The 27058-nt window shown below is 37.1% G+C and overlaps 7 protein-coding genes and 1 long non-coding RNA gene across 10 annotated transcripts; 3 read left to right on the top strand and 5 right to left on the bottom strand.

Annotated features, from left to right (window-relative positions):
- Window positions 1-1103: 1103 nt before the first annotated feature.
- LOC106312688 (E3 ubiquitin protein ligase RIN2) lies at window positions 1104-5717 on the bottom strand. Of its 2 annotated transcripts, none has more exons than XM_013750301.1 (13): window positions 5572-5717; window positions 4980-5296; window positions 4787-4864; window positions 3719-3805; window positions 3505-3626; window positions 3186-3282; window positions 2978-3083; window positions 2733-2890; window positions 2518-2655; window positions 2370-2437; window positions 2076-2294; window positions 1594-1969; window positions 1104-1489 (listed from the first exon to the last, which is right to left on the bottom strand). In XM_013750301.1, the coding sequence occupies exons 2-13, from the start codon at window positions 5214-5216 to the stop codon at window positions 1433-1435; spliced, it is 1743 nt and encodes a 580-aa protein (XP_013605755.1). In that variant the 5' UTR covers window positions 5217-5296; window positions 5572-5717; the 3' UTR covers window positions 1104-1432. The 2 variants fall into 2 exon arrangements, with proteins under 2 accessions (XP_013605755.1, XP_013605756.1); XM_013750302.1 differs by having other exon boundaries at window positions 5534-5692.
- Window positions 5718-8338: 2621 nt separating this feature from the next.
- LOC106312459 lies at window positions 8339-9659 on the bottom strand. Its single transcript, XM_013749994.1, has 3 exons — window positions 9479-9659; window positions 9250-9355; window positions 8339-9174 (listed from the first exon to the last, which is right to left on the bottom strand). The coding sequence occupies exons 1-3, from the start codon at window positions 9635-9637 to the stop codon at window positions 8855-8857; spliced, it is 585 nt and encodes a 194-aa protein (XP_013605448.1). The 5' UTR covers window positions 9638-9659; the 3' UTR covers window positions 8339-8854.
- Window positions 9660-10198: 539 nt separating this feature from the next.
- LOC106308777 lies at window positions 10199-10633 on the bottom strand. The gene has a single exon (XM_013745900.1). It carries the CDS (start codon window positions 10631-10633, stop codon window positions 10199-10201), a length of 435 nt encoding a protein of 144 aa, XP_013601354.1.
- Window positions 10634-10651: 18 nt separating this feature from the next.
- On the top strand, window positions 10652-12659 carry LOC106312460. Its single transcript, XR_001264175.1, has 3 exons — window positions 10652-10870; window positions 11146-11241; window positions 12434-12659. It is a non-coding gene; the product is annotated as an uncharacterized LOC106312460 (long non-coding RNA).
- LOC106312457 (oleosin 18.5 kDa-like) lies at window positions 11262-12969 on the bottom strand. The gene is made up of 2 exons (XM_013749993.1): window positions 12428-12969; window positions 11262-11961 (listed from the first exon to the last, which is right to left on the bottom strand). Exons 1-2 carry the CDS (start codon window positions 12943-12945, stop codon window positions 11790-11792), a joined length of 690 nt encoding a protein of 229 aa, XP_013605447.1. The 5' UTR covers window positions 12946-12969; the 3' UTR covers window positions 11262-11789.
- A 6759-nt stretch (window positions 12970-19728) lies between these two features.
- LOC106311187 lies at window positions 19729-22535 on the top strand. 2 transcript variants are annotated; one of them, XM_013748409.1, is made up of 3 exons: window positions 19729-19925; window positions 20334-20410; window positions 21978-22535. In XM_013748409.1, the coding sequence occupies exon 3, from the start codon at window positions 21992-21994 to the stop codon at window positions 22499-22501; it is 510 nt and encodes a 169-aa protein (XP_013603863.1). In that variant the 5' UTR covers window positions 19729-19925; window positions 20334-20410; window positions 21978-21991; the 3' UTR covers window positions 22502-22535. The 2 variants fall into 2 exon arrangements, with proteins under 2 accessions (XP_013603863.1, XP_013603864.1); XM_013748410.1 differs by lacking the exon at window positions 19729-19925 and having other exon boundaries at window positions 19950-20410.
- LOC106308776 (glutathione S-transferase T3-like) lies at window positions 20852-21724 on the top strand. Its single transcript, XM_013745898.1, has one exon. It carries the CDS (start codon window positions 20852-20854, stop codon window positions 21722-21724), a length of 873 nt encoding a protein of 290 aa, XP_013601352.1.
- A 1583-nt stretch (window positions 22536-24118) lies between the features above and the next one.
- On the bottom strand, window positions 24119-25599 carry LOC106311055 (CASP-like protein 1F1). Its single transcript, XM_013748286.1, has 3 exons — window positions 25265-25599; window positions 24584-24698; window positions 24119-24487 (listed from the first exon to the last, which is right to left on the bottom strand). The coding sequence occupies exons 1-3, from the start codon at window positions 25438-25440 to the stop codon at window positions 24272-24274; spliced, it is 507 nt and encodes a 168-aa protein (XP_013603740.1). The 5' UTR covers window positions 25441-25599; the 3' UTR covers window positions 24119-24271.
- Window positions 25600-27058: the final 1459 nt, after the last annotated feature.

The raw sequence follows: 27058 nt of genomic DNA, 5'->3' as shown, positions 1-27058 counted from the left end.
GTCTCTGGACTAGTACATGGACATGTACGACAGAGTGCGGACGAGTCCTGACATATTCATGGTCCGATACAAAATATAAAAATAAGGCCTTTAGATAATACATAAAAAAAATTGTCGATAAAAAAAGTCAAATTTATGATTAAAAATTACAATATCTTTAAAACTAGTAAATTTTTTTATCAATTCTTAAATATTAGTTTTTTACATTTTTTCATACAAAATCATCTATCAAACTTTCATAATCAAATGCTTTGATCTTTGATCTATCTCTTTTAATTGATAACATTGAAGACAATTATGTTAAATTATTATATTCCTTTTAATCCACTCATATTAAATAACACGAAAGGCTATATAAAACTTAGTTGTCTTTTATTTAGAGATGGCCCATCACCTTATTAACTTATCGAACACATTAACACATAACATATAGATATGTTAACAAATAACAACATTGAATAATTAGGCCCTAAAATGTTTAAATAAATAATAAGCCCCATACTAATGTATCACATGATTCGTTATCTGGATTCCAACGCATGCTCCATGGAGTTTCTGAAAACTTAAACAAGTGATTTACAAAAAAAAAAAAAAAATGCATATATGTATACCCTACGCAACGTAATCAGAAATTATGAAACTCATAACAGTATAGTTCTTTAATCTATTTGAATTGACAATACTGGCCCACGTTACGAGTGTGTTTAGGTAAGAAAAAGATAGACATCTACACGTTTATTTTAGGCTGCAGAGCAAGATATAATGGCTACATTTCAACGTTTTATACTTTAGTTCAATGCGTGATGAGAGCATGATTAACGAAGGTTCTTGAGGTGGGATTTTTGGCGGAATATAAGAAACTGTCTTTTAACTTTTAACTAAAAAATATTAAAAAGCATTTTTAGTTAAAAATTAAGAGATAGTTTCTTATATTCCGCTAAGAACCCCACCTTCAAAATTCTCTTTAATCATGCTCTTGAAAGTCTGAGGATAAGGTCTCTGGACTTAGCACATGGTCTCTGGACTTAGCACATGGACATGGCCGACCGTATGAAAGCGACTATACAGGAAGTAGGAGGATATATTCAAGTTATTAGAGAAAAAAAAAAACTGAGTTTACACATTTGATGATATACTATTACATAACAGGCTATTGGATCAATAACCGTAGATTCTTTAATTTAACTTGTTTTTATTGTAAATTACACATTCTTACATAAGAGAGGTAGCTGCATAGAGTGGTCACTCTCCCTCGAGACTGTGACAAGATATCTCCAGAGCAACATAGCCTCTTCTTCTCTATAGTAAAGAGTGATGCACAATGTTGGGTGGTGTATAAACTCAAGGACAGGGATATGTCCCGAATCAATCTATACCTAAAGGTTGAAATGAAAGTGCAGAAAGTTCTCAGTATTTTTTACACAAACTATCATCACATCTGGAGAAGATTATTCACTGTAACAGCAACAGAGTTTGTTCTCTGCAGGTCCTGCAAAAAAAAAAAAAAAAAGCGCAACATGTTCTAGTATCAACTACATATGCACTTCCTGTCAAAGGTTACAGAGACTATCCAACATGCACTTAAAATTTTACCTGGAAAATAATTTCATCAGGCACATGTGGCATGACTTCCCTCACTGTCTCAGCCATAGCTAGTATACTTGCCAAGCTTTCATTTGTCACATTTGATACAGTTCTTAGATGCAGACCACCTGTCCTTCCACCAGCACCTGGAGGTATGGTTGTAGTAGTAGAAGTGGAAGCTTGTGAAGGGTTCATCGGCCATAGACTCCAAGCAGCATCGTCAAGTGCAGTCTGAGCATAGCTTTCCCCAACAGATGCAAGATGCCTCATCATCATCTGAACCCTCCCCAGTCCAACGGACCTAGAAGCTGTAGTAGAGGGACCAGCGACATCAATGCCCTGGTCTGACCATGTCTGCAGCCAGCTTGGATCCAATCCTAAATTCCTATTTTGTGAAAGTAAAGTGTGAGAACTTATACAATTCAGCACCACCATGAAAGATTCACAGGATTTAGTTAATAAGTGAATCAGGGAAGAAGAATGAACTGGACCTGGAAGGATCAGTTTCAACAGAACTTGGCATCTCAGCAGGGAATAAGCCAGTGGCTAGTGGATGAGCAGGACTGTTTTGTCTTTCAAGCTGACGCGCTAGCTGCTCATCCCTTGAGACTTCAACTGTGCGAGGGTTAGCCTCACTTTCAGTTCTACCAGCAAAAAGAGGCTTACGACATGTAGGACAAGAATAAACATCATTTAGACCTTGATCCAACCTGCCAGCACCATTAAAGCATCATCATCAGGATCATTAGTTTCAGTTATAAATATCCGAGGATGTAGATATCTACCAGGATCGCAGGCATCCAAGATGGAAAAGGTGGTTGCAGTGAAGCCTTTTAGCCTTAGCCATAGGTTCCTGGCCATTCAGAATGTATACAAGAGCTTGAGGTATTGAAAAGGTGTATGAAAAAATAGCTCTATAGAGCAGAAGCATACCCGGCATATAGCACATTCATCATCATATGCACGTAACTCTTCAGAAGTTGCATCAGGAAGGGCTGCATGGAGAGAACCCAGAGCTATTCTCAGTTTTATGTATCCTTTCATTCGTTTCAAAATTGCACTAAGCAATGCCTGCAAAACCAAACAAAAAAACAGGTCAAAAATACAATAATTGAATGCTCTGCCCAGTATTAAATTAACAAACTTACACGTATGTTGAGAAACAAAACTGCATCCACCAGATGAAAGGCAATGCCATGGAGCCACCAGATATGCAAATAATGACATAGTGCCATTACCAAAGTAGCCATGTCCAGGAAGAAACCAAGGTTTCGGTTGAGGAGGCCTTTCCATTCCAATAGTGAGCCTATCCCAAAGGGTAAGAGTTTACCTTGAGATATGGAGTTTGAATAGACCAAAATTATTCTTTGTTAACACAAAAAAAATATAAGACCTGCTGTCATGGAATCGATAAACTTGGATCTTTGGCAGTCTGAGTTATTGACTACTAAGTGATTGATCCACATATCAAGCAACTGAAACCCATGAATCAACAGCGCCTGCAGAAGAACAAGATCAGCTCTATATTTTGTTGACCATGGCTAAAGAAAAGGACAACAATCAAGAAGGACGAAAAAAGACAATTGCTATTACTTGCGTACCTGCAAGGTCTCAAAAGCAATACTGCATGGCTCAAAAAGTAACAACAGATACACAGAAGAACCAATTGTATTGTATGTCATAAGGGAAAGCTTTATCCTGCAACAAATGAGAAGAAAATTAAATCCTTTTAACGAAGAGCGTTGTCCATGTAAGGTCTATTCGTATTACCTACTCGATTATACACATTGCTCAACTATATATGAAGTCTAGAGAGAAACTAGAATGTAAATTTGACTTTTCTAGTTTAAGTTCTTAAAGAGAGAGAGAAAATGCAACAATTTGAATATTTGACAATATACCACAAAGTTTAGGAAATACCACAGCATATCAACAGAGAGAACCAAGAACAGAACTGAATACACACGGAAGTATGTCCAAGGTGTAGAAGAAGGAGATGCATTCAATCGTTCAAGCCGGTCTCTAGCCAAAGCTTGAAACATCTACATGACATTACAAGATTCACATTAGGAGAGTGCCTAAAAAGGATGATAAATCACAAACGCCAATAGTTCCTACAAAAAGTCAACAATACCTTTAAAGTGCATAGAACAGTCAGCCAAACTGTCCACAGTACACCCTGAAATATTGTTGGGGGAATCACCAGCGGCAGAAATGTACCCTAGGAGGAAAGGAGGATTAAATTATGATTTAATCTATTGACATCCAGAACACATACAGGTATATATATGCATAGGCCTGGGCATAAAATCCGGAACCCGAAATCCGAACCGAACCCGAACCGAAAAACCCGACCCGAAATGTAAAAATACCCGAACGGGTCATGTAGGGTGGTACAAAAAATATCCGAACCCGAACGGGTAACCCGAAAAATCTGAAATTAATAGTTAATATAAATATTTTGAAATATATATAAGTATTTCAATTATTAAATTCAATATTTGTGGTAGTATGATATATAATAATAAATATTAAAATTTTAATAAATAATTTAAGTACACAATTAGTTATAAATAAGTATTTTATAATTTGCTCATTGAAATAAAAAGTCTACTCTCTATAAGGCAATACATATTGTTTACAAATAATGTTTGTTTTCATGCTTGATTTAACATTTTATTGTTATTTTATCAGTTTATGTGTGATAGATTAATTTTTATTTAATTTAGATGTTTTTCTTTATGTTTTGCTTCAAATTTTTTGTATTTTACTTCGGTTATATCCGAACCGAACCGATATAACCCGAATCCGTACGATATATGATTATTTTATGGGTTTTAAGACGCAATACAATTTTGAACCGAACCCGAAGTGTTATTATCCGAACCGACCCGTATTAATAAAATTTTAGTATGAGACCTATGAGCGTAAACCCGAAAACCCGGAAAACCTGATCCGAACACCAACGGGTACCCGAACGCCCACGCCTATATATGCATATGAATTAAATTACAGAAGCACTAAACAAAGATGCAAAGTGCACAAGTAAATGAAAGGAATCATCTGTCTAAGTAAAGATTTCTCTTAAGCCTCAAAACATATTATGTTCCTTTTCATTACTCTGGCATTAAAAGTATATTTGATACATTTTTTTCCCTGTAGCAGTTAAGATATTAAGTAATGAAAGTAAGAACAGCACTACCTTGTAAATGATGTAATTGGCAAGTCGCTCCACCAACTTTTTAGTTTCAACGCCATATAAATCTCCAAAAAATAGAGTCTGTAAATGGTCAAGCGACATTTCCAGAAACAATTAAACAATCAGTACGCCTGTGCACATTACTATGGCAACGAACAGCAATGACAACAAGTGGTAAACAATGTTTAACTCTTACCTTGAGGGAGAGTATCAGAAGAATATACACATTGAGCACAAAATTGGTCAACAGGGCGATTGTAAAGTAAGATCCCAGAAGCAGCTCAAGGGCATGCTCGGAGTCTCCTAAAGAAATGTTCTTTGCAATCAGCCCATCAGCTCTAAGCCTATCCAAAGACAACTCTGTCCAGACTTGAAGCCCCACAAAGCTCAGAGCTGTTGATGCCACCGAGACCGACAAGTACCTTATCCCCATTAGGAACTATAACAACAGCCTTCTCACTCAAAAGTAACTCCCAGAATCTCATTTAATCAAAATTAGCACGAGGTGCCCATCTGCAACCACATGGAAAAACAAGATTCTATTGACCATAAAGGCAGAGACTTTTGAAGAATCAACACACAATTGAGCTACCCATCAGCGGAAAACAAGAGAAAGATTGATTCTTTTTAGAATTGAATCTATAAGAAACATAAACAAGTCAAAATTGAAAGATCGAAGAAAGCTGGTAAAGATCGTGGAAGAGGAGAGAAATGAGCTGGGAAGATTCAATTTTAACAAATGCATATTACCAAGCAAGAGATCAAAGTTCTATGGATCGATCGAAAACCTGATTATCTGCAAAGTTGTCGGTTGAAAATTCTCTTTAGGACAGGCGTCTCTGTCTTTTTCTCGATCGGGACAAGGAAAAGTATAGAAGAGCAGAAAAAAATCTATATCTTCTTCCAGAAAGAAAGAGAGAAAGTATTATTATTATTCATTCATTTTAAAGCGATACGCTCAACAATAAAATTATTTCTTTCTTAATTTTCAAACATTATGTTTTTCAGAAAAATAATTACATGTTTAATCAAAGCATAATGTCCTATTTAACTAAGTTGGAGTATTTAATATTGGATAGCATTTTAAACTCGCTTTTATATTTTTCTTTTGGAATATATAAAAATATTATTTATGTGAAATTTATTTCAATGTATATTTTTATAATAAAACTTTTTATTTGTGAGAAAAAATAGAAAATGCTATATTTATCTCTATATTTGATGAAAATATCATTTTATATGTTAAAAAACTACTTATAAAATCTGTGGTTACAGCTCTGCCAAACAATGTGATGTCATGCTTTCGAATCCCGAAAACGGTAATGAAGAAATTAGTGAGTGCTGTGGCACAATTCTGGTGGAGTCCAAGAGGTAATAAGAGAGGTATGCATTGGAAATCATGGGACAAACTCTGTAGTCCTAAGGATGATGGAGGTTTGGGATTTAAAAATCTTACAGACTTTAATACAGTTATGCTTGGGAAACAATTTTGTAGATTAATGGACAAACCTAACACACTTTTTTCTCGTGTTTTCAAAGGGAGATATTTCAGGAATGCTTCACCCCTGGAACCCATTAGATCATACTCGTCATCTTATGACTGGCGTAGTATTGTCTCTGCTAGATCTCTTGTTAGCAAAGGACTAATTAAAAGGGTGGGAACATGATCATTTATCTCAGTATGAAATGACCCTTGGCTTCCATCCACTCGCCCGAGACCAGCAAATAAAAATCAACACAATCTTTACCCGGAACTAACAGTGGATGCTCTTATCGATGGAACATCACGGTCATGGAATCTACAGGTTATTCGGACTCTGGTGGATCCGCAAGATGTGAAAATTATTGAAAGTATTCCTATAAGCAGATTTCACCTAGAAGACCGAAATGGATGGCATTTTACAAACAATGGGAAATACACGGTTAAATCTGGATATGAAGTGGAACGAGTATATCCGGACAGAGAAAGTATGCCACCCCAGTTTGGTACTTCGATAACACCGTTGAAGGCGTTCTGTTGGAAAGTACGCTGCCCACCCAAGATGAAAAATTTTTTGTGGCAAATTTTAACTGGGTGTATAGCGGTTAAGAAAAAATTGAGGTCAAGAGGAATGCAAGGAGGTACTGTATGTGACCGATGTGGAGCCCCCGAGGAGTCCACTAATCACGTTTTTTTTAATGTCTACCGGCGGTTCAGGTCTGGGCACTTTCACGGATTCCAACGAATTCGGATATTTTCCCCACTCAATCTTTGTTTACCAATATGGATCATTTATTTTGGAGAGTGTCCCCCGAAATGGAGGATCATTACTTTGCTTGGATTCTCTGGTATATATGGAAAGGTAGAAATAATAAAGTTTTTAGCAATTTGGATATGGATCCCAGAGATACTCTCAAATTGGCAGAAACGGAATCGTTACTTTGGACGGAAGCACAAAACTCTCAGACTCAGAGTACGGACCGCACCCAAGTTCCTGTACCTTGGGCAATACCGAGTATACCAGGTCGATGGTGCTTTACGGACGGATCTTGGAAAACAGAGGATAAATATTCAGGGCAAGGATGGTACAGTACCCTTGAAGGTTACGATGGACTAATGGGAGCAAGGAATACGAGAGCGAGTCAGTCGCCACTACACACAGAGATAGAGGCTCTCATATCGGAAATGGAATGCATGAGGAATCTTCGACAGTCTTGTGTTACTTTTGCAACGGATTGTGCTCAATTAGTGAAGATGGTTTCGGAACCAGAAGAGTGGCCAGCCTTTGCAAGCTATTTGGAAGACATAAAGTTTTTGAAGAGAAGTTTCAACAGCTCAGAGATCATAAATATACCACGGACACAGAATTCAAAGGCGGACAGTCTAGCACGCAGTGCAAGGAAACAATCGTCGTATGTCGTTCATATGGATGCAGAGTTACCGGGATGGTTCGCATGGTCTATATGAGTCTGTTTTGTTGCAGACAAAAAAAAAAAAAAAAAACAACTACTTAAAACCACTTGTATAATATAAATAATTTGTTTTAGTGGAAAAATATAAAAGTGAGTCGGATATAACCTTTACCATTATTTGTTAGGTCCTTCTGTTTTAATTTGGTTCGAAGAGTTTTGATCTTGTTGCACAAAAACAGAAGAGAGTTTTGATCTTAACTCATGTTGGCTACAGGAATTAAAGCAGAGACCAGAGAGGGAGGTAAGTTTACTCTCATTCAAACCTTGCAAGTCTATAGAAGTGCTGTGGTATAATGATTAAAGCTTAAAGTCTTTTACATTCGGTTTTTGGTTCGATTCATAGAAGAAATATTTTTCAACTAATTATAGGATAAAACTTATCGAAAGTTTCAAATTATTGTTGATAGAAACGTTCGTTGTGTCGTGTGTTACACATAAAGCATGTCCATCGAAAATGTAATACGTACTGCAGAATTGTCCATCTATATAAATGTTATAGAAAATCTACGTCATAGAATGATTATCTATAAAATTGTTCATTATATGCTAGAAATAATAGATCATAATGTGAAATAGATATAAATATTATATAATGAGTGATGATTAAAAACCGTACAAATGTAGAGATTGATCAATGATAAAAGAAACCAATTAAAATGGTCTCTCCTGTAATGATGTCAAGATCGAAAAAGGAGATTGCAAAACTCATAGGTGACATCAATGGGAGCTTGGTGTCCTGGTGACAATTATGTAGCCGCTTCATCTTCATGACATGTTCAAACAACATAGCTTTCACTTCTGTTCAAATAAGCTTAAGGAGCAACAACCCTGAGATGAAAGCTGCAGCAGTCATCAACAAGTAAAACACCATCCCAGCTAATCTCAGAGATGTAACTGGTACGGACCGGTCCAATCCCCTAGCCATTGCCTTTGAGAGATTTGTGGGTGACAAGTGACAACAGCTGTTGTGATGAGTATTGTCTCCTTGGATTATGTAACTACAAACCAATCTTTAATCATGATCGAACAAACTCTTCATTTGTGTCTAAGTGTCTTCTTCTGTTGTAACTTACCGCTTGTAAGAAATCCAATGCATTGGGTGGGGGTAAAAGCAAACTATTAACAACTTAGATCGTTCATAGAATTGTTGCAGGCTCGGGACACCATCACGACCAACATGACCAAGATGGAGAGAAAGACCGAAGTCTTGAGATCTTCCTCGAACCAATTGTTGAGTTTGCCACGTTTCCTCTTTTTGTTAACTTTGAAACTATTTAAGAGTTCTATCGCGAGCTTTATTATCTTCTTTAACACTTCCGTGGCCTTAACCACGGTGCTGTCAAATACCCATTTTATGAAATCTGTTGGTGTGTTATTCTTCCGTGGAGTGTCATCTGAGCTCTCATCACCTGAACTGTCATCATCTGAACTCTCCTCGTCTGTTAATATAGAGAAAGACAGAACAAGCCAATGAGAACTTTCTCTAACAAAAGGCTTTAAATTAATACTAATACCTTGATTAATGCCATTGTAGTACAAATCCTTAATCTCTTGCACCACCTCGTTGTTCCTCACTGCCTTCCACACTGCTTTGTCAGATGACAATGATAACACCATTCTCTGCACAAAACGTTATTCAGGTACACATTGTGTTTCTATTTAGGGTTTATGAATACTTAACAAAATAAGACACAGAAACTTGAGCTTAGTGAATCAAGAAAACATAATAAAAAAAAAGATCACCTGGACGGATGGCTCGGTTCGTAGTAGGTCAAAAGCATTGTAAACGTGATCATAAGCATGAGGCTGTAAGATTCTTGAATGACATAGTTCCATTGAAGGCTCCACCCAGTCCAACTCCGTCCCAAACGAAGGAACTTGATGAACCATTCCTGTGGGCATGGGACTCTGGTTTCCACCACCATCGAATACCCTTTAAAACAAGAATCAACAGTTACGCATATTCCCATAAGCAAGAAAGCAGGTTTTGAAGATTAATAATAATAAACAAAGACAATGATGCAGTTGAACTAGCAAACAACTTTTCAAAGTAGTTTAAGTTCAGGTACTAGGAATGATTGGTTAAATTGATACTAATTCCGGAAACAAACAAAACGAAATAGACTTGGATAGAGCTTCCATCTTATTTTAATTCATCAAATCAAAGACAATTCAATCACACTCAGAGGAAAGAAATAGGGGAAAAAAAAGAAGTTAACTTTGAAAATAATCCATCAAAGCCAAGACAATTCTCGTGAGTATTAAAATATCTATCCACCACTTAAAGCTCATCCACATGTCTGAGATTTTTTTTTTTTTCTTTTTGAACACAATTTTATGAGATTAATTGTCAATTCTAATCATTGATACAAGTTTCAAAACTCAAATAGTCTCATCCATATAACCAAACACATTACTTTCAAGTGTGTAGAAAAATTAAGAGACGGAAGAGAAAAAAAATGATTACTGCTTGAGAGCAGAAACAGCATCTTCAACTTCATCAACAGAAGGAACAGAGCCAAAAACAGAATCATCATCTTCTTCTTCTTCGTCGGTTCCTTCCACCGTAACCCACTCAAAGTCTTCATAAGCGCCGTAACTGTTAAACGAAAAAGCGCCACCGCTCCATGATCTGGAGGTTGCAGCCACCGGAAAACTCAATAGCGACCCTGATGCCGTGATCCTTAGATTGTTTGACCCAGAAGAAGATCCGAATTTATTGGCATACCCTCCACCAAGCGAGACAGAGGCGTTCCCAGCTGGAGTCGACGTTGATGAAGCAAAGGGATCTTTAACTCCGCCCTTGACTCCGCCGGTCCTCTTCATCGCACGTCCGGCGGCGCGTAGCATCCCTCTTCCGGCGGCGCCTAACAACCCTCTGCCGGCGGCGCGTAGCATCCCGCTGCCGGCTGCGCGTAGCATCCCTCTTCCTCTATCTAACATGAGACAGTTGAACTTGCGTTATTCCGACAGGTTTCGTAAGTTTTACGTTAACTCGGTGAACAGTTTTTTTTCTTTTGGTCTACCGGTTCGGATCAATTAAACAGTTGTTGTTGTAATGAATGGCTCTGTTTTGAGTTTGCTTGTGTCTTAGGTTTCTTCGTACAGTTTGATGATTTCCAGGAGACAGATCAGGTTATATATACACAATGTTCTTTAAGGATTTTCTCAGAATATTTTGACTTTCCTTGATTTTCTTTGCTTTGTTTTGCTTGATCCTTCTTCTCCACGACAACGCTTACCATTTCTCTGTTTTCTATTGCATTCAATTCAATTAATACTCATAAAAGTAGTTTCCCATAGTATAATTGCATTAACAGAAAAAAATTAACACAGAATTAAAATTAATATTGTTTGAAATCTGAAGTTTTATGCATAAAAGTTGGGAATTTGAATATTGTACTCAACAGCAGGAAAACACGAAAACCAATTTGAAATCCAGAAGACATTTCGTAAGGGAAAGGGAAAACCAACATTGAAGACTTTTTCTCTGCTTTTTACTCGAGGTAACTCTCTACAATGCTTGTTCTTTACGTCTTTGGTTACTTGCGAGTGAATTAATTGGTTAGAATACGAATCCTAGGGAACAACCCGGTTTCCAGTTCTGGTTTAACAATCCGGAAACAGCACATTGAACCGCATTATTTTTGTAGTCACGGTTCAGAACACACCATCTCTTAGTGCGACGAGCCATGTGGTCATACTGTTTAGTACTAACTCAAAAAAGGAAAAAGAAGCTAGGCAGACCAAACATAAGTTGGACGAACAAGACTTCTCCATATAGACGTTACAACTTACAAACAAGGCAAACAAAGTACATCAAAAGGTTTACAATATACCACAAAGAGAATAACACAACAAAACATGGTACCATTTGACAAGAGAAACACACTTGCACATTATTTATAACAAAAAAAAAAAAAAAACTGATGATATTGGCTTCCCCTTTTTATTACCCAACCTGATCAAATTTAAACACCTTATTCCTCACGAACTAGACTCCTCGACATCGACATTACTATGGCGTGATTTATGTAGTATTGTGGAAAGTGATTTATGTAGTATTGTGATGGGTTCCACGGGTACGGTCACGGTCAGGCTCCCCACCTGTATGTTGTTGTCCATAGTACTGAGCTCTATCTTTAATATCCTGAGCTTTGCTTCCCAGCTTCATCCTTGCACTGTCCAGCTTATCTGACCCCTGTGGGTGCTCTCCCGTTGCGTACCTATTCATCACACACACATACATTAAAAAGAGAACGTTTATGTTCATTTAGCCAAAACTTATACTGTAATTTGGCAACTCCAAATTTTTTGATCCAAAGATAGTGGTCGGATACATATAAGCACACATGAACACTTTAGATTTTATTCATTAATATTTAATTTATGTATATAAGCTCTAATGCATACATGCACACATAAACACTTACGATTTTTATTCATTAGATGTTTATATGTATATATGCTTTAAGTTTTATTGTCCTCTCATGGCATATATGATTATTGGTAAATATCATCCTTTTTTTGGTAAAATTGTTAAGATTGATACCAAGATTGTGGCAAGCCACTTATTACCTTAAGATTTATGTTTATGTTAAATATCATCTTTCAGTTAAGACCTTTTGGTAACATGCAGATATACATAAAACAAAAATTAAAAATTTATATCTATGTAAAAAATTTGCTTACTTATAGATCCAGGAGAAGACGGTTATAGCTGCAATGCCAAACCCACCAGAGGAGAGAAAGCCAGTGATGAGAAGTGCTACGGTGATGAGAGCCGGGACGAGGATTGGGCTAAAGATAACAAGCAGAGGAGTGGCAACAGTCAAAGCAATGACTGTTCCGACAAGGGTGAGACTGGAGAGGACAAGAAGGGACCCTCCAGCGGTGACTGCGGTAGCAGCTTTAGCAATCTGCCTAGTCTTGGAGTAGTCTTGGCTGGAGGTCTGGTAATCTGATCGTCCGTAAGGATACTGGTCTCGGTCTCGGCCCAACAAGGGGTACTGGTCACGGCTGGTGATATCGTGATGGGTTCTAGCAGTATCCGCCATTATGCTATTGTTGAAGAGATAGATGAGTTTATGTTTTGGAGTAGCTATGATTGTTGAATTGATTAGATATATGAAGGGAAGGGAAGGGGAAAGAGAGTCATGTGTCAATGGCGTCATCATGCAATAGTAGCCACGTGTTGGTGGCGTCACCATGCAGACGCTGCATGTGTAAACGAGAGGGGTCTACTTGAGGACACGTTCGTGTCTTTGTCTCGTTCCTGTGAATGTGGCGTTGGCAATGAACCGAACGTAAAGTAAAAAAAAACGGACCATTGGGCTGGTTATTTTGGTGGGTTCAGGGCTTTCAAGGCCTTTCCATGAGTTTCTTCTTAACAACAAAAAGTCAAACATCGAACGTAAACCCAAGACTATTTTTGAGCATACCATAAAGTTGCATATTACATTTAACCTGTTATTTTGGTGAACGCCACAATCAGCGGCTGCGTCTTAAAATTTAAACCATCACCACCGCAAAACACAGCACAACACAACACTCATGAAACAACGCCAGCTTGCTTTTCTTGACGCTGCGGCTGATCGCGATGACTAAAACAAACGCATAATATTTCAGCGTCAGCTGCTTCCCATATTTCGTACATCCGGCTGTTTATTAGCGTCCATTTTAATCTTCCGTGCCGTTGAATTTGCCTTCGTCTGCACTATAATTTTTAGTCGCTGCCGCAACTAGCGGCGTTCACCAAAAGAACAGAACTATTGAGTACAATAACAAGGAAGAACTATATCAAGATACCATATCAAGATTCCCAGCAAAGAGATCTTGAAGAAGATGAGATGGAAGAAAATTTGTTACGAATGTATAAAATTTCTCATTAATTAAAATTGTACAGTATGTTCAGTATATATACTCTAATACAATCTCGCTAACATAAGCTGATACACCTTTGCTTGTTGTTCGTTTCACCTTGGAAACCAGTGAACTCACTCATCAAAGTCCCTGAAATTTCAACTATTCCAGTTTGGGTAAACCTCAAAATGTCCCGGATTGTTGCTACTCAAGATTAGGCCTCAGTCACGTTGTATCAGGAGTTGGTGAGCCTATGCAAACGCACAAACCTCGCCTTGATCCGAATACTTTGGGAGAAGCAAAGTTACTAGTTGAAATAGAACTTGACAAACCCTTCCCGAAGCAAATTGCCTTGGATTACAAACAAGGTAATATATTTCTGGTGGATGTTGAATACACTTGGATTCCGAGTATGTGTAGCAGATGTCGACAGTTAGGGCATAAAGAAAAGAGATGCCTCCTGCCAGCTCCCCAAACGTGTGTGGATATGGATACATGCTTTACTGTGGATATGTCAAATGGAGCACCAGAGATTGATACTGAAAAGGAACAAGATCAGATCAATGTTGTATCAGATGAAGAGATGGTACAAGTTGAAAACTCAGAAACGGAAACACAAGATGGTGTTGAGCCAAAGGATCATTTAATGCCACCAAGCTGCCCCACACACTCTCCGGTAACAATAGCCACATGCTCCAACTCTCAGTCGACTTTACCTCCATCAGCAGGTTTTTTGTTTCTTCGGATAGCTACTTCTCAAAAGGATAGCTCTACTTTTTTCTATCATTCATCTTCGGATGCCAAATCTACTTTAGCCTCTACACTAGCAGGTTCGTCATCTGCTCACACTTCTCTACAGATTATGGACGATGTTCCATCAGATATTATCATTAATGAGGGTATTACACACTCAAGAAATGATCTTTTAACCATGACCTTTGTTTCAACCGAGTCCAACCAAGAGGTTGGTGGTATGGAAAGTGATTTTCATATTACCGAAAAAATGGATGAATTTGGAAGTGTGACAAGAAGGGGTAGGTTGATCAAGCCTACACAAAAGTACCAAGGAATGAAATGGATGACAATGCGTGGAAGAGGGAAACGAGGCCGCATGGTCGAGGTTCCTAAATCAAGTGCACAAGTATCCTTTTTAGTTTGGTCAAACTAAAGAGTATTATTACTAAGTTCTTGGTTTAATAGCTCTTTCATTGCTTACTTTATGTATCCAACTTTCTCAAACTATGTGATCTAACAAATCACATCTTGTAACTTGTCTTTTTAAATTGAATGCCATTTTTCAAAAAAAAAACATAAGCTTTATATGTACACCACTTATACACACATGTTGCTAACCTACACCAGTGAGCTGATACACCTTTGATAGAACATGGCCTGAAGAATAATCAGCATATGAATAATAATAATATTATAACGGTGACATTTTCCAACTCTACAATGGAACAGCTTCAGTGAGTTGTCTCATCCAATCGTAACTTCCAGAAAAAGAAATGTAACAAACTGTCTAATATAGGAAAAATAAATGCTTTGAAACTAAGAAAGATCAGAAGGAAATTAAAAAAAAAAAAGAGTCTAGGAAACCTGAGCCGCAGGTTTCTTCTGAACAAGATCCTCAATCAAATCAGCTGCTTCTTGAATCGTCGTAATGTTCTGAGCATCAGTTTCCTCCACACTTATATCAAACTTTTTCTCCAAAGCCATCACTATCTCCGGCCCAAACAATCAAAAATTTCTTTTAGGCCCTAAGCTAATATTGCAAATATACAAATAATAAAAATTTGTAATGTAAAATTGTGAAATATGGTCCAGGGATCCTAAGCAGCTGCTTATGTAGCCTACTCTCTGGGCCGGGCCTGTCCACATGTAACCATATATTCACATGACAATATTATTTGAATAACTAACAAAATAATCGTTAATATGAATAGGAGAGAGAGTGAGAGAGTATAACATACAGTGTGTGGACATAGCCAATTGTTCATTTACAATGTCACTCACTTTCTGTACCGTCTCTGGTTTTGCCTACACATATTACCATCCAACTTATTGCATTTTTCATATAGTTCAATTTTTGAGATTCAGACAAATCTTTTATACGTACTGCACAACTGATTTGAAGACGAAGCCTCTTTGAAGACTGGAAACGACCAAAGGAGATAGATTGAAAACTACGCTTTACGCAACACCTGATGATGATTACAGTATACAAAGCTAATTACGTTATATTGGAACATTACTAAGAAAGCAAACAAAACTTGAATACGTTGAGCATACACGTTGTAAAGTCACCTGATATATTTTGGTGGATTGTATGGAAGGAGCTTTGAAGCTAAGAGAAGTGGTTGATAGGGAAGCCATTGAAGGAGGGAGATTAAGCCAGTACACAGACCTAACGCAACCACCAGTACACGAAGATGAATCATTTTGTTCTAAGGCAGAGGACACGGATACAGCTCTGTTCCCTGAGCTGAGACGCAAACAAAAGTCTTCTGTTATGTTATGTGGCCGAGGTTTGTTATCGCGGATCCAGACCTATCTTCGGAACATGTTGCTATGGGTCCCACATTTTGCAACCAGACCCAATCCCAATTAACTATTTCAAAGACCTATATTGGTTTTCGGCCGTATCTTGTATTTTTAGAGTTTTTGCACTGGATGACTATCAAGTGAAAGTTATTTAGGTAAATGGACATTTTATACTTTTCAGGAATCCTTATTTATTTAATTACTTTCTTTACCCCCACGGAAACTGTATCCATATCTCAGATGGACGAGTAGTCAAGTCGGGCATGCAGATTATCTAATAATTACACATCTTCGAATTTCAAAAACCAACCACACAATTTACTTCATCCACTGAGGCACCACCAACCAACTCTCACTATCTCGAGCCCAACTCGTATAGTTCAATCGGCACGACCGAGTTTACTCGAACGGATGATTTCCCTGATCGCTTCCTCTGGTATTTTTTCCTCTTCTTCATCTCCAAGCTGTCTTCGAAGGCCCGGATGATCTCGTGAATGAGTTTGCTAATCTCACCTAACCAAGTAACCATTGACTCACATTTATAGAAGCTGAACTTGTGATCTGAATTTTGAGTTATTCTCATCTATGTTTTGTTAGGTACCATTCCATTATTATAGAGATCAATCAGATGTTTCTTTTTCTTTTGCAAATGTGTAATCCTTTTAAATTTAGGTGGTGGCTCCGGAGGATTGCCACATCGACTGCATTTCGTAATCGGTCGTTGATTGAAGATGGAGACAGAGCGTCATAGTCTTCATGAACCAAACAACTGGATAGCTGAATAAATACCTTGATATTTAACATATATATCTTGAATACTACTAACTTAAAAATGTACTTTGTCACAAGAATAAGCATACAGATCTACAATATTTATTTTTGGGGTTGATGTAAATATTCCTGCCTTATATTTCAGTTAACAAAATGATATCGTTGGCTATTGTAAGTGAGATCCATAATAACTATGTAATATCTGGTATCCAGAATAACTATGTAACAAAATGATATCGCTGGCTATTGTGGTTATATTTTGTAATAGCCGGTTTACCAATCAAGTATGATTTTGTATCAACAATCCCAACAACTCTTCAATCTAGTGAATTCCAATCATGAAATTGTTTGCCAAAACTTTAAGTTGTATTTGCTGACTATCAACTGGATAAACAATATCATATCTGGTAATAAATGTATACAAAATTACATTTACTAGAATGGGTAAAACCAATAATATTAGAATTTACGATTGCTTTTGTAGTTTCTGGATTAAACCAATAATATTAGTGTTATTATCCGGATTAAAATATAATATCTGGTAACAAAATTGAAGTAATATATTTAGCAAATGTTTATTTTACTTTGGTAAAATGATTATGAAATTTTACTTGATTCTTATCCATTCACCATATGCTACACTTATAAAATGCTAAATTATGTAACTATATATGCAGAACCAACATTAGAATGTATCTCGGTCTTGTATCACACTACTATTAACTTAAATACTGAAATGATAAGTATTAAACTACATAGTTCACACTGAATTTGGAGTACTAAACTTCACATAATATAGTAATTTGCGAACAGTTTTGTAAACATTATCATTATTCGGATTTTGTCCATGTTAACCTTTATAGTTAACTATTACAAGCAGCACACAATAGTAACCGACTTCTATAGTGTGGTGTAGTGGTATGTGCTTTTAGAACATGTTAGAGGTGATGGTTTCCAGTTTTGCCAGCGCATATTAATGTTTTTATTACTTAAAGTTAAACGAAGGGTATATCTAACATTTCCACCCCATCAGCTTCTCCAAACATGCGACCCCTGCAACCCTAAACCAGCAGTCAACTTTTTTCAGTTTTCTCAACATCTTCGTATGTTTCTTTTCATACTAATGAACAAAACTTAGGTGAACCTTTAAATTCACCACACTCATAATGTCCAATCATAAAGCCACATAGATTAATGAATAATAAATATTAAATATTTTTAAAAAAATTAAAATAGTTAAAAAATATAAACGTCGCTAGTAAAACCCTAAATATAAACCGTAACCCTTAATCCTAAATTCTAAACCATAAATCCAAATTTTATACCCTAAAACCTAAACCTATACTCTAAACCCAAATCCTATACCCTAAAATCTAAACACTAGACCCAAACTCTATACCCTAAACCCAAACCCTAAATTCTAAACTTTAAACTCTAAATCCTAAACTCAAACCTTAATCCATGAATATAAAACATATACCTTAAACTCAAACCCTACACCCTAAATCTAAACTGTAAATCTTAAACTCGAATCCTATACCCTAAATATTTGGATTAATGTTGACATTGTTCCTTTATAGTTTAAGGTTATTATTTAAGGTTTGGATTTAAAATTTACGATTTGGGTTCATGATTTAGAGTTTAGAGTCTAGAGTTTAAATTCATGATCTAAGGTTTGGGTTTAGAATTTAGGGTCTAAGGTTTAGGGTTTAGAGTTTAGAGTCTAGGGTTTGGGTTTAGGGTATAGAGTTTGGGTTTAGGGTTTAGATTTTAGGGTATAGGGTTTGGATTTAGGGTTCGGTTTTAGGGTCTAGGTTTGGATTTTAGGGTATAGAATTTGGGTTTAGGGTTTAGGGTTTAAAATTTAGTGTTTATGGTTACGGTTTAGATTTGGGGTTTTACTGACGATGTTAACGTTGTTATATTAACGTTGTGAATTTAAAGGTTCATCCTATGAGGTGAACCTAAGTTTTGTTCTATACTAATCTCCCAATAACGTAAATCTAACTTTTTTTTTTTTTTTTTTAAGGGCTAAATCTAACTTATGTCAATTGATTCCACTCTTAAAATGAACCAATTTTGAATTTTTTATTTCCAACTTTTAGAACAATTATGTTAAAATTGCGACGGTAACCCACCGCCCAACGTTTATCCGACGTTCACGCGTTTTAGAACTTGGCATGCAACTGAAGAAAGGAGCATAACGGGGTTTCTTTGTTATCGTACAATCCTTAGTCTCATCGTTTCCGTCGTTCTTAGTTCTATTACTCAACTCGACCCAATATGTTATTAAATGTGTAAGACGATTCTAAGGTTTTTATTATTTTAGATAGATATTGTTGACGTTAATGTCAATGCTCCAAATAATCCAGATATTAAGCCACATGCTTTCAAGACTTACGTTCAACTCAAATTCATCACATGCTACCAAATTTTTTAAGCCACCCAAAATTGTCTAAAGTCAAACTGTTCAGTCTGACACATATATGCATGCAGACAACGTCAGTTCTCTATACCAGGCGACACCAACTTGCATAGGTGTGTCAGCGCGCCATTAGGACAACATTATCGCCGTCGTTAGCTTTAATCTTTAGGGAGCATATGATTTAATTTAAATCAAATTTGCATCATATACGCTGGGACGCGTCCGTTTTATCCTTAGCTAACATATTTTTTTTTTCCTTAGGTGATACGTGTCGGCAAGGGAATGGTGGAAGAGTTTTCGTTAGGGCAAAATTGAATTGGGATCGAGATCGACATTTCTCGTCTCTCTCCTTCTCTCTCGCGGCGATCGAAAGGGCGATTTTGCTCTCAACGGCACATCTTCTTCGTGACGGTTCTCTCGTCGACGAATCTCCTCCCAAGTCGTCTCCTCTCGACGGATCTCCTCCCGAGGCATCTCTCGGCGGTTCTCACCATCGATCTGTCGGCGCATCTCCTTCTCTCTTGATTCTCTCCGCGGTTCTCTTGGCGGATCTCTCAACCGTTCTCTCTGTGATTCGAAGGTGAAAGGGTATGTGTTCCTCCTCCTTATGATTTGCATGTAGTTGGTTTATGTTTTCGATCTACTTTAGCTGAGGTTTGCATGTATTTAGACGTTGATTGATTTGCTTGGTTTGCAATAGATTTAGGGATTTCGTATCATATATTTTCGTCTCTTTAGTCTTTGAGAGTGTGGTTATTAGATGATAGTGGTATTATGTGATGTTATCGTGTAGATTTAGGGATTTCGATCGTAGATTATAGTTGTGATATAGATTGTGTACGTGAGGTGAGATGAGTTTATCGATTCAGTAGATGTGTAATGTGTTCTTCGCATTTGGTAAATGTGTTCTGTTATCGATGAAACTGAGATGTGTGATTATTTGTTGTTTATCTCATGAAACTGAGATGTGTGTTCTTATGTTTCCGAGGTTATTAGGTGAGGTGAGGTTCGATCACCAGGATTGTATTAGCAAGGAGATCAAAGAGAAACAACTATTTCCTCCACAGTTGAAGGTAAACTTCTTTCTCTTCAGCTCGAAAGTAATGTAGTTTGTATAATAGTTAAAACGTCTAGTTTTCTTTCTCTGTTTTGTTTGCGACCAAAGCGTTTAGTTTGTATAATAGTTAAAGCGTCTAGTTTGTTTGCAAGGCCACACTTTCTTGGTAGTGTCGAGTCTGTTTTGATTGTGACCAAAGCGTGTAGTTTGTTTGCAAGACTAGTTTGTTTGGTAGTTAATGCACTTGTAGTTAGGTAATTATGGTTGTGTAATGTGTAGTAACTGAGATGTACTTTTGTAGTTAGGTCATTATGGTAGTTTTAATTACCATTTTCAACTATTTAACCCTTCTTTCACAATTTCGATTTAATCTCCATCATCTTCTTTCTCTTTTCTCTGGTATAACTCTATCACATTCCTTCTTCTATTCTCTTTTCACTTCTATCTTCTTTATTTTATGGATCCAAGGATTCCGTATAGCCAGTCTACTGGTTATATGGGCCTTCTTTACAGTCAACACGAAAGTGTTTATGATGGGAACTCTCCTTATGAGAGTTTTCCTTCTGGATCTTCACAGATCCCTCAATTCAGTTCTCAACAGTGTGAGGCTCCAACTCCACCCACACATCCACCCGTAGAGCGTGGGAGGAGACATAAATGGACCCCAGCCGAGGACGAGATGCTGATCAGTGTCTGGTTAAATACCTCTAAGGACGCTATAGTCGGCAATAACCAAAAATCAGGCACTTTCTGGAAACGAGTTGGAGATTATTTCTTCGCAGCTCTTTCTGGTGGAGATTGTGTTGAAAGTAGCGAGCATGTCCACTATAAGCAGAGGTGGCACAAAATCAGTAATGACACATCCAAGTTTTGTGGTGCATATGCGGCTGCAGAGAGACAGATATCTAGTGGTCAGCATGAGAACGATGTACTCAAGGTGGCCCATGAAATATTCTTCGCGGATCAGGGGTCCAAATTCACACTGGAGCATGTGTGGTGTGTGTTGAGGTATGAGCAGAAATGGCTCAACCTCAACAGCACTAAAGCTTCTGAAAGTTCAAAGAGGAAAACCGTTGAATCAGATTCCCAAACTTCAACCACAAGTGTTGGTGAGGAAGAGATACGCCCTGAAGGTGTAAAGGCTGCAAAAGCTAAACATAATGCAAATGGGAAGTCTGTTGATTACTATACGACGGTACTTGAACTGAGGAAGGTGGATTTGGATAGGAAAGAAAAACTCCAGAAGCTTGCCATCTTAGACACTCTCCTAGCCAAAACCCAACCACTCAGTGAGGCTGAAGAAGCAGCCAAAAACAAGCTCCTCGCCTAGTATATTTAGAAAAATATCTGCTACAACCTTTGTGTGTTTTCTGTCAGTTTGGTTTGTATGGTTTTAATGTGAACGGTGTCTATGTTTTTAAAGCTACAACCCTCCTGGTTGCTTTGTACTAAAACATTTATCAATTGATCTATTATGTTTACTTGCTTGTATGATGTTTACTTGCTTGTATGTTTAGCTACTATAAATGTCCATCTTTAATATGAATGTCCATGTCTAATTTTTATCTTGTAATTTTTTGCAGTTTTCGGATTACACATGGGTCTTGATTACAGCTATTCACAACCTTCACAGGATGAGACGTTTGGTGGGGCTGAGTCAGACAGTGACTACAACGAAGTCGAATCTCTCATTCAGCAAGACCAAGCACATGCGTTTGTGTACCCTCCACAGCCGGAGGTTGAATTCGGATTTCCACAAATATGCTACTGTGGGAGTGAACCGAAGATAGCTACGTCTAGCATCGAACCAGGTCGCAGATACTACACATGTACAAATGCAAACGATGGAGAGTGTCATGTGTGGAAATGGTGGGACGAGGCTGTAATGGAGGAGATGCGAGCCAGGGATAGACACACATTTCAGTTAGCCGAGAAGGTAGATTCTCTGACCTTCTTCAATGACCATGCTACTGAGCAGAAGCTCGTTAGATTAGAGAACATGGTGTGTGAGTTGGCCAAGAATAAATCAAAGTCTAGCTTAGATTACTTCGTTGCGGTTATGGTTATGGTCTTAATTTTCATAGGTGTCATCCTCGTATTTGTCTAATGTGTTATGGTTATGGGAACTTCTTTGTAATGACTTCGGATTTGTGATGTATGGTTATGGTAACGAAGGAAACAAACATTACTTGGTCGCTTTACTGCTTAGCATAATTGACATTATATAACTTGTATTTTCTGTTCATTACATAACTTGTATTTTTTGAATTAACATTACATAACTTGTATTTTTTGAATCATAATTAACAATTTTAGATGTGTACCTAATAGTTTATGACATTGAAACAATATGCATGTTTAAAATTCAGAAGAAGTGAACCTATAAAGTAGTTGAAAATGTCAGGAGACAAACATGTTGTGTACCTAAAAAGTAGTTGAAAGGTTCACAAGACAAACAACAGACAATCACAACATTGTAACTTCATGAGCCTATAAATGTGACGGACATATTCTCGTTAAAATTACAACTCCTCTACTTCTTTCTTATATTAAAAACATTGCCTTCTTTTTTCATTCAAAATGGCTTCTTCTTCACATTATCATTATAACCAAAATGACGATGATGTTGATCCATTTAAAAATATTTTTGAAGATTTCTTACAAATCCCAGATATTATTCCTAAACCGAGAGAGCGAAAAACACGTATCTTTATTGAGAGAGAGCGGGAAGAAGGCCAGGACCAGCTTTGGAGTGATTATTTTAGCGAGACTCCAACATTCCCACACAATATTTTCCGGAGACGGTTTCGAATGAACAAGACATTGTTCTTGCGTATTGTGCATCGTCTCGAGCAAGAAGTGGATTATTTTAAACCATCACAAGATGCAACCGGTCGGTCTAGCCTAACCGCGCTCCAAAAATGTACCGCAGCAATTCGTGAGTTGGCGTATGGTGGTGGGGCTGATACCGTTGACGAATATGTCCGACTAGGTGAAACCACAGCTAGAAAATGTACCGCATCAATTTTTTTTCTTTTTTTTAATTTTTTTTGTTGTAATTTTCTTTTTCTTTCAATTTAATGTTAAACTTCTCTTTTATGTTTTATTTAAAATGTATCTTTTATATCTTATCACACATTAAAATAAATATTATAAAATATGCAAAGACTTTTTTTGTCTTACCAATAATCAACAAATTGACAAAAGTCCTTAAGCATTTGTCCTAACTAAAAAATAATACTAATTTATTCTAAGGACAAAATTTTGTAGAACCAATAATGTTGCCCTTAGAAGCATAATCGTCCATCTCGACCTCCGCTATACCTGATTCGCAAATTGTTTTTTAAAAAGCACGATCACCTAATTTACGTCCAGGCTCTCTGTATATTGGCTTCATTAGGCCTTTTTTTTAATAGCTAAACTTCTTATTAAACAGAAATTACAAAGTCATTATAGAAATTACAAAAGTTGTGTTTGGTCTTCTTTTCTTCATCGAGAATTCTATTTTTCACATTGTATTATAAAAACCCAATGATTTCGTCAATACTTCAGGAGAGTTGACAAATGTTCTTTTAGTAATCATTTTGTTTTTCGGCGGTATCTTGTTTAATATTTCATTTTCTAGCTATAAATGATTTATAATAAATCTTTAATCTCAATCTGTCATTTTTAGTAGTTTGTTAACTATTTCTTCTAGAATAAAAGCAGATGCACACATACATGATAAGTAACAAGAGTCTCAAATATAAATAAACGGAATCAATATAATTTCTTTTTATGCTTTTCTTCTGATAAAATCTAAGTATACAAGAAAGATTAAAAGAACTTCAACAGTACGAATAAGCAATTTTTATAGTAAAAAATGTGAAGAAAATATTCAGGAACGACGAGCAGCGGAGGCAGTTAAGACTGTAAGAACGAACAAGAGTAGAAAAGAGACGAAGGACAAAGCGAGTGAGAGTGTAGTACGATTGCAATAATTATGGACATAACCGCAGATCGGAAGCCAACCGGCGTGTGTATTACCATACTTTCCGATATATCCCTCCGACATGGCCGCAGAGAAAGCCGATAACGCCGTCAACGTCATAAGCTGTATAACATTACATATCAAACCCCATCTCAAAACGTTCATATATATATATATATATATATATATATATATATTATTCATATAGAAAATAATTACCAAATCAAAGAAGAAGAGTGCAAAAATAAATCCTCCTCTACGGACAGCCAAACAAGCCCATGCAAGCGTAAACAACGTCACGGCGGAGATAGCTATATATGCGAACACCAAATACCTGTGTAACATATCAAAGCATACTCGATGTCTTAGTTTATTGTAACAATTGGTTTTGTGTCTCCCATAATGATTCGGGTTAAATGGTTTAAGAGCACCATTAACCCTATGTTTAATTTTTTTTTCTCTGATTAAAAAAAAAAATTAAAAACGAACCAATCGCAGGCCGCCACATGTCAGTGGGGCCCACGAAACAGTACGATGCTAAATCTAGCGTTTTTGGCACCCCTTCTTCCTCTTTTATGGTGGACCCCACCACTAAGCACTTCTTTAAGCATTTCCATTAAAAATGCTCTAAGGTCCATGTTCTCTAGGTTTCAAGTGAGATATATGAATGAGATATGAGAAATTCAAGAATGAATTTATTTTACATATTCTTCTACGTTATAGTAGATGGATATTTCGTCTATAATATTTCTCAATTTTTGCATCTTTCTACCAGCATCCGTGTATTAATTTCCAAACGTGATTTTGTGCAATTTCATGCCGATTTATGATTTATCATTCCATCATCTTCACTAATTAGATCAGTAAGTGCACCTTGATAAAATGAGCAAAAGAGAGTACCTAAAGGCAGAGGAGTCGCTGTATTTAGCCTCAAAAGCAATACCATAAACAGAGGCAACTTCACGGTTAGTGATCATGAGCCCCATGGAGGCCAGTGCAGCGCCGAGGGTTAACACTCTCATCGACACTTGAACCTTAAGATTCATTAATGTTCTTTTCCCTACACTGTCTCCCATTATTACTCAGATTCAAACTTTACTTTCCTTGTTAATTGCTGAAAATGGGACAAATTATACAAATAAGGACAAAGATATGGTTGTTGTTGTTGTTGTTTGTTTGGTGTAGTGTAAGATCCCAATACTCCAAGAAGACAAGAGAAAGATAAGAGAAATGGTCTGAAAAATAAGAGATAGAGGAAGGGAATTTATAGCAAAATAGCATGTGGATAGGATCACAAAACAAGATATTTGAGGACGTTGGATGATCGAATCCTCTGCCTAAACAGATGGGCACTTTCAGTTTGAATACATCAATTTTGGTCACAAAACTTTGTATATTCACGTGATTGTTTTTCTAGAAAAGAGTTCCACGTGTTTTTTATAGTATTTGGTCTTTAGAAAAGAATTGGGATATAGAATGAACGTAATTTCTATTAATAACAACGAAGATCACAAATTCTCCTAAATGAACTTAAACAAAATTATCTTATTTTGGCAAACGTATAGTCTCTAGGCTGGCAAAAAAAAATTGTTATCATTTACAAAGCAGCTAGTTCGTTCCTTAACATGCTTATACAAAACATACATTTTTCTGTAAAGAATAAAATAAATCTATGATGGTCAGACGTTATCACGTTGAAAATTGATTTTACTCATCCAATTTTTATGTAAAATTTTAATTATTATTTTATATAGTAAGTTTTCGGAAAAGAAACAAACTCAACTTTCTGGAAATAAAGTTGATACCTAGGGGACTTATCAGAAATGGTAAGAGCGTATCAAAGTCATGTAGTGATACATTCCAACCTTATTAGTCTTCTTGTACGACGCAATTACAATAGTGAATGCAAATGGTCCAAGGATTAGTAGCGACTAGAGCGGAATCATGTACCCGATTAAAGCTAGGAACGGATCTGTTTTTGAGCTAGACAAAGCCCCATCAGTCGGTCTTACGCTCGGGTTATTGGAAAGGCCGTTCGGTTTGTGGAACTCAACATGTTCGCACAACTCGATGAAAATCCAGGCAAAGCGGAATTTTCGGACAGCGATGGTCGGATCTGGACAAGTGTTGTTGGATTCGGACAAGACGGTTGAACTGGTCGGCTAGACAGCGATTGTCGGAAATCAGACAAGGCGGTTAAGACTGTCGGCTCAGCTGAGATGAGCTGATTCAGTAGTATCAGTCTGATTCGGACGAGGCGGTTAGAGTTGTCGACTGGATCAGTCAGCTCTAGCTCGAGTTTCGTTTAAGTAAAACTGGTGGGAACAGTTAAAGTCCGAAAAAGGGAAAAACTCGCGCTGGAACGCTTTGGAGCGCGGGGTGGCGGTTACGGATTAAGAGCCGCGTGTAAAATAAGCGGAAACGGTTAACTTGGCAGTTTCTCGGGACTAAACCGCCCAACTGCCCATTTTAATCGTCTCCTTTGTCTTATTTTGCCATTTCTGTATGGAAACTAGAAGAAAGAACCAAAGAGAAAACACACAGAGAGAAAAGTCCGATTAAGAGAGAACTTTCGATATTTGGCTGGATCAGTCAAGCCCGAGTCAAGAACGATCGTCTGTGGGGTGAATCCGACTGTCTGAACGTTCGAAGATCCGATAGAAACCGCTCAAGAGGTGTCAGAAGAGACCGAAT

Source organism: Brassica oleracea, chromosome C8 (genome assembly GCF_000695525.1).
Source record: "Brassica oleracea var. oleracea cultivar TO1000 chromosome C8, BOL, whole genome shotgun sequence".
Classification (NCBI taxonomy): Eukaryota; Viridiplantae; Streptophyta; class Magnoliopsida; order Brassicales; family Brassicaceae; genus Brassica; species Brassica oleracea.
Note: the sequence above shows the minus strand (reverse complement) of the source record. Positions and strands in the feature narration are given on the sequence as shown.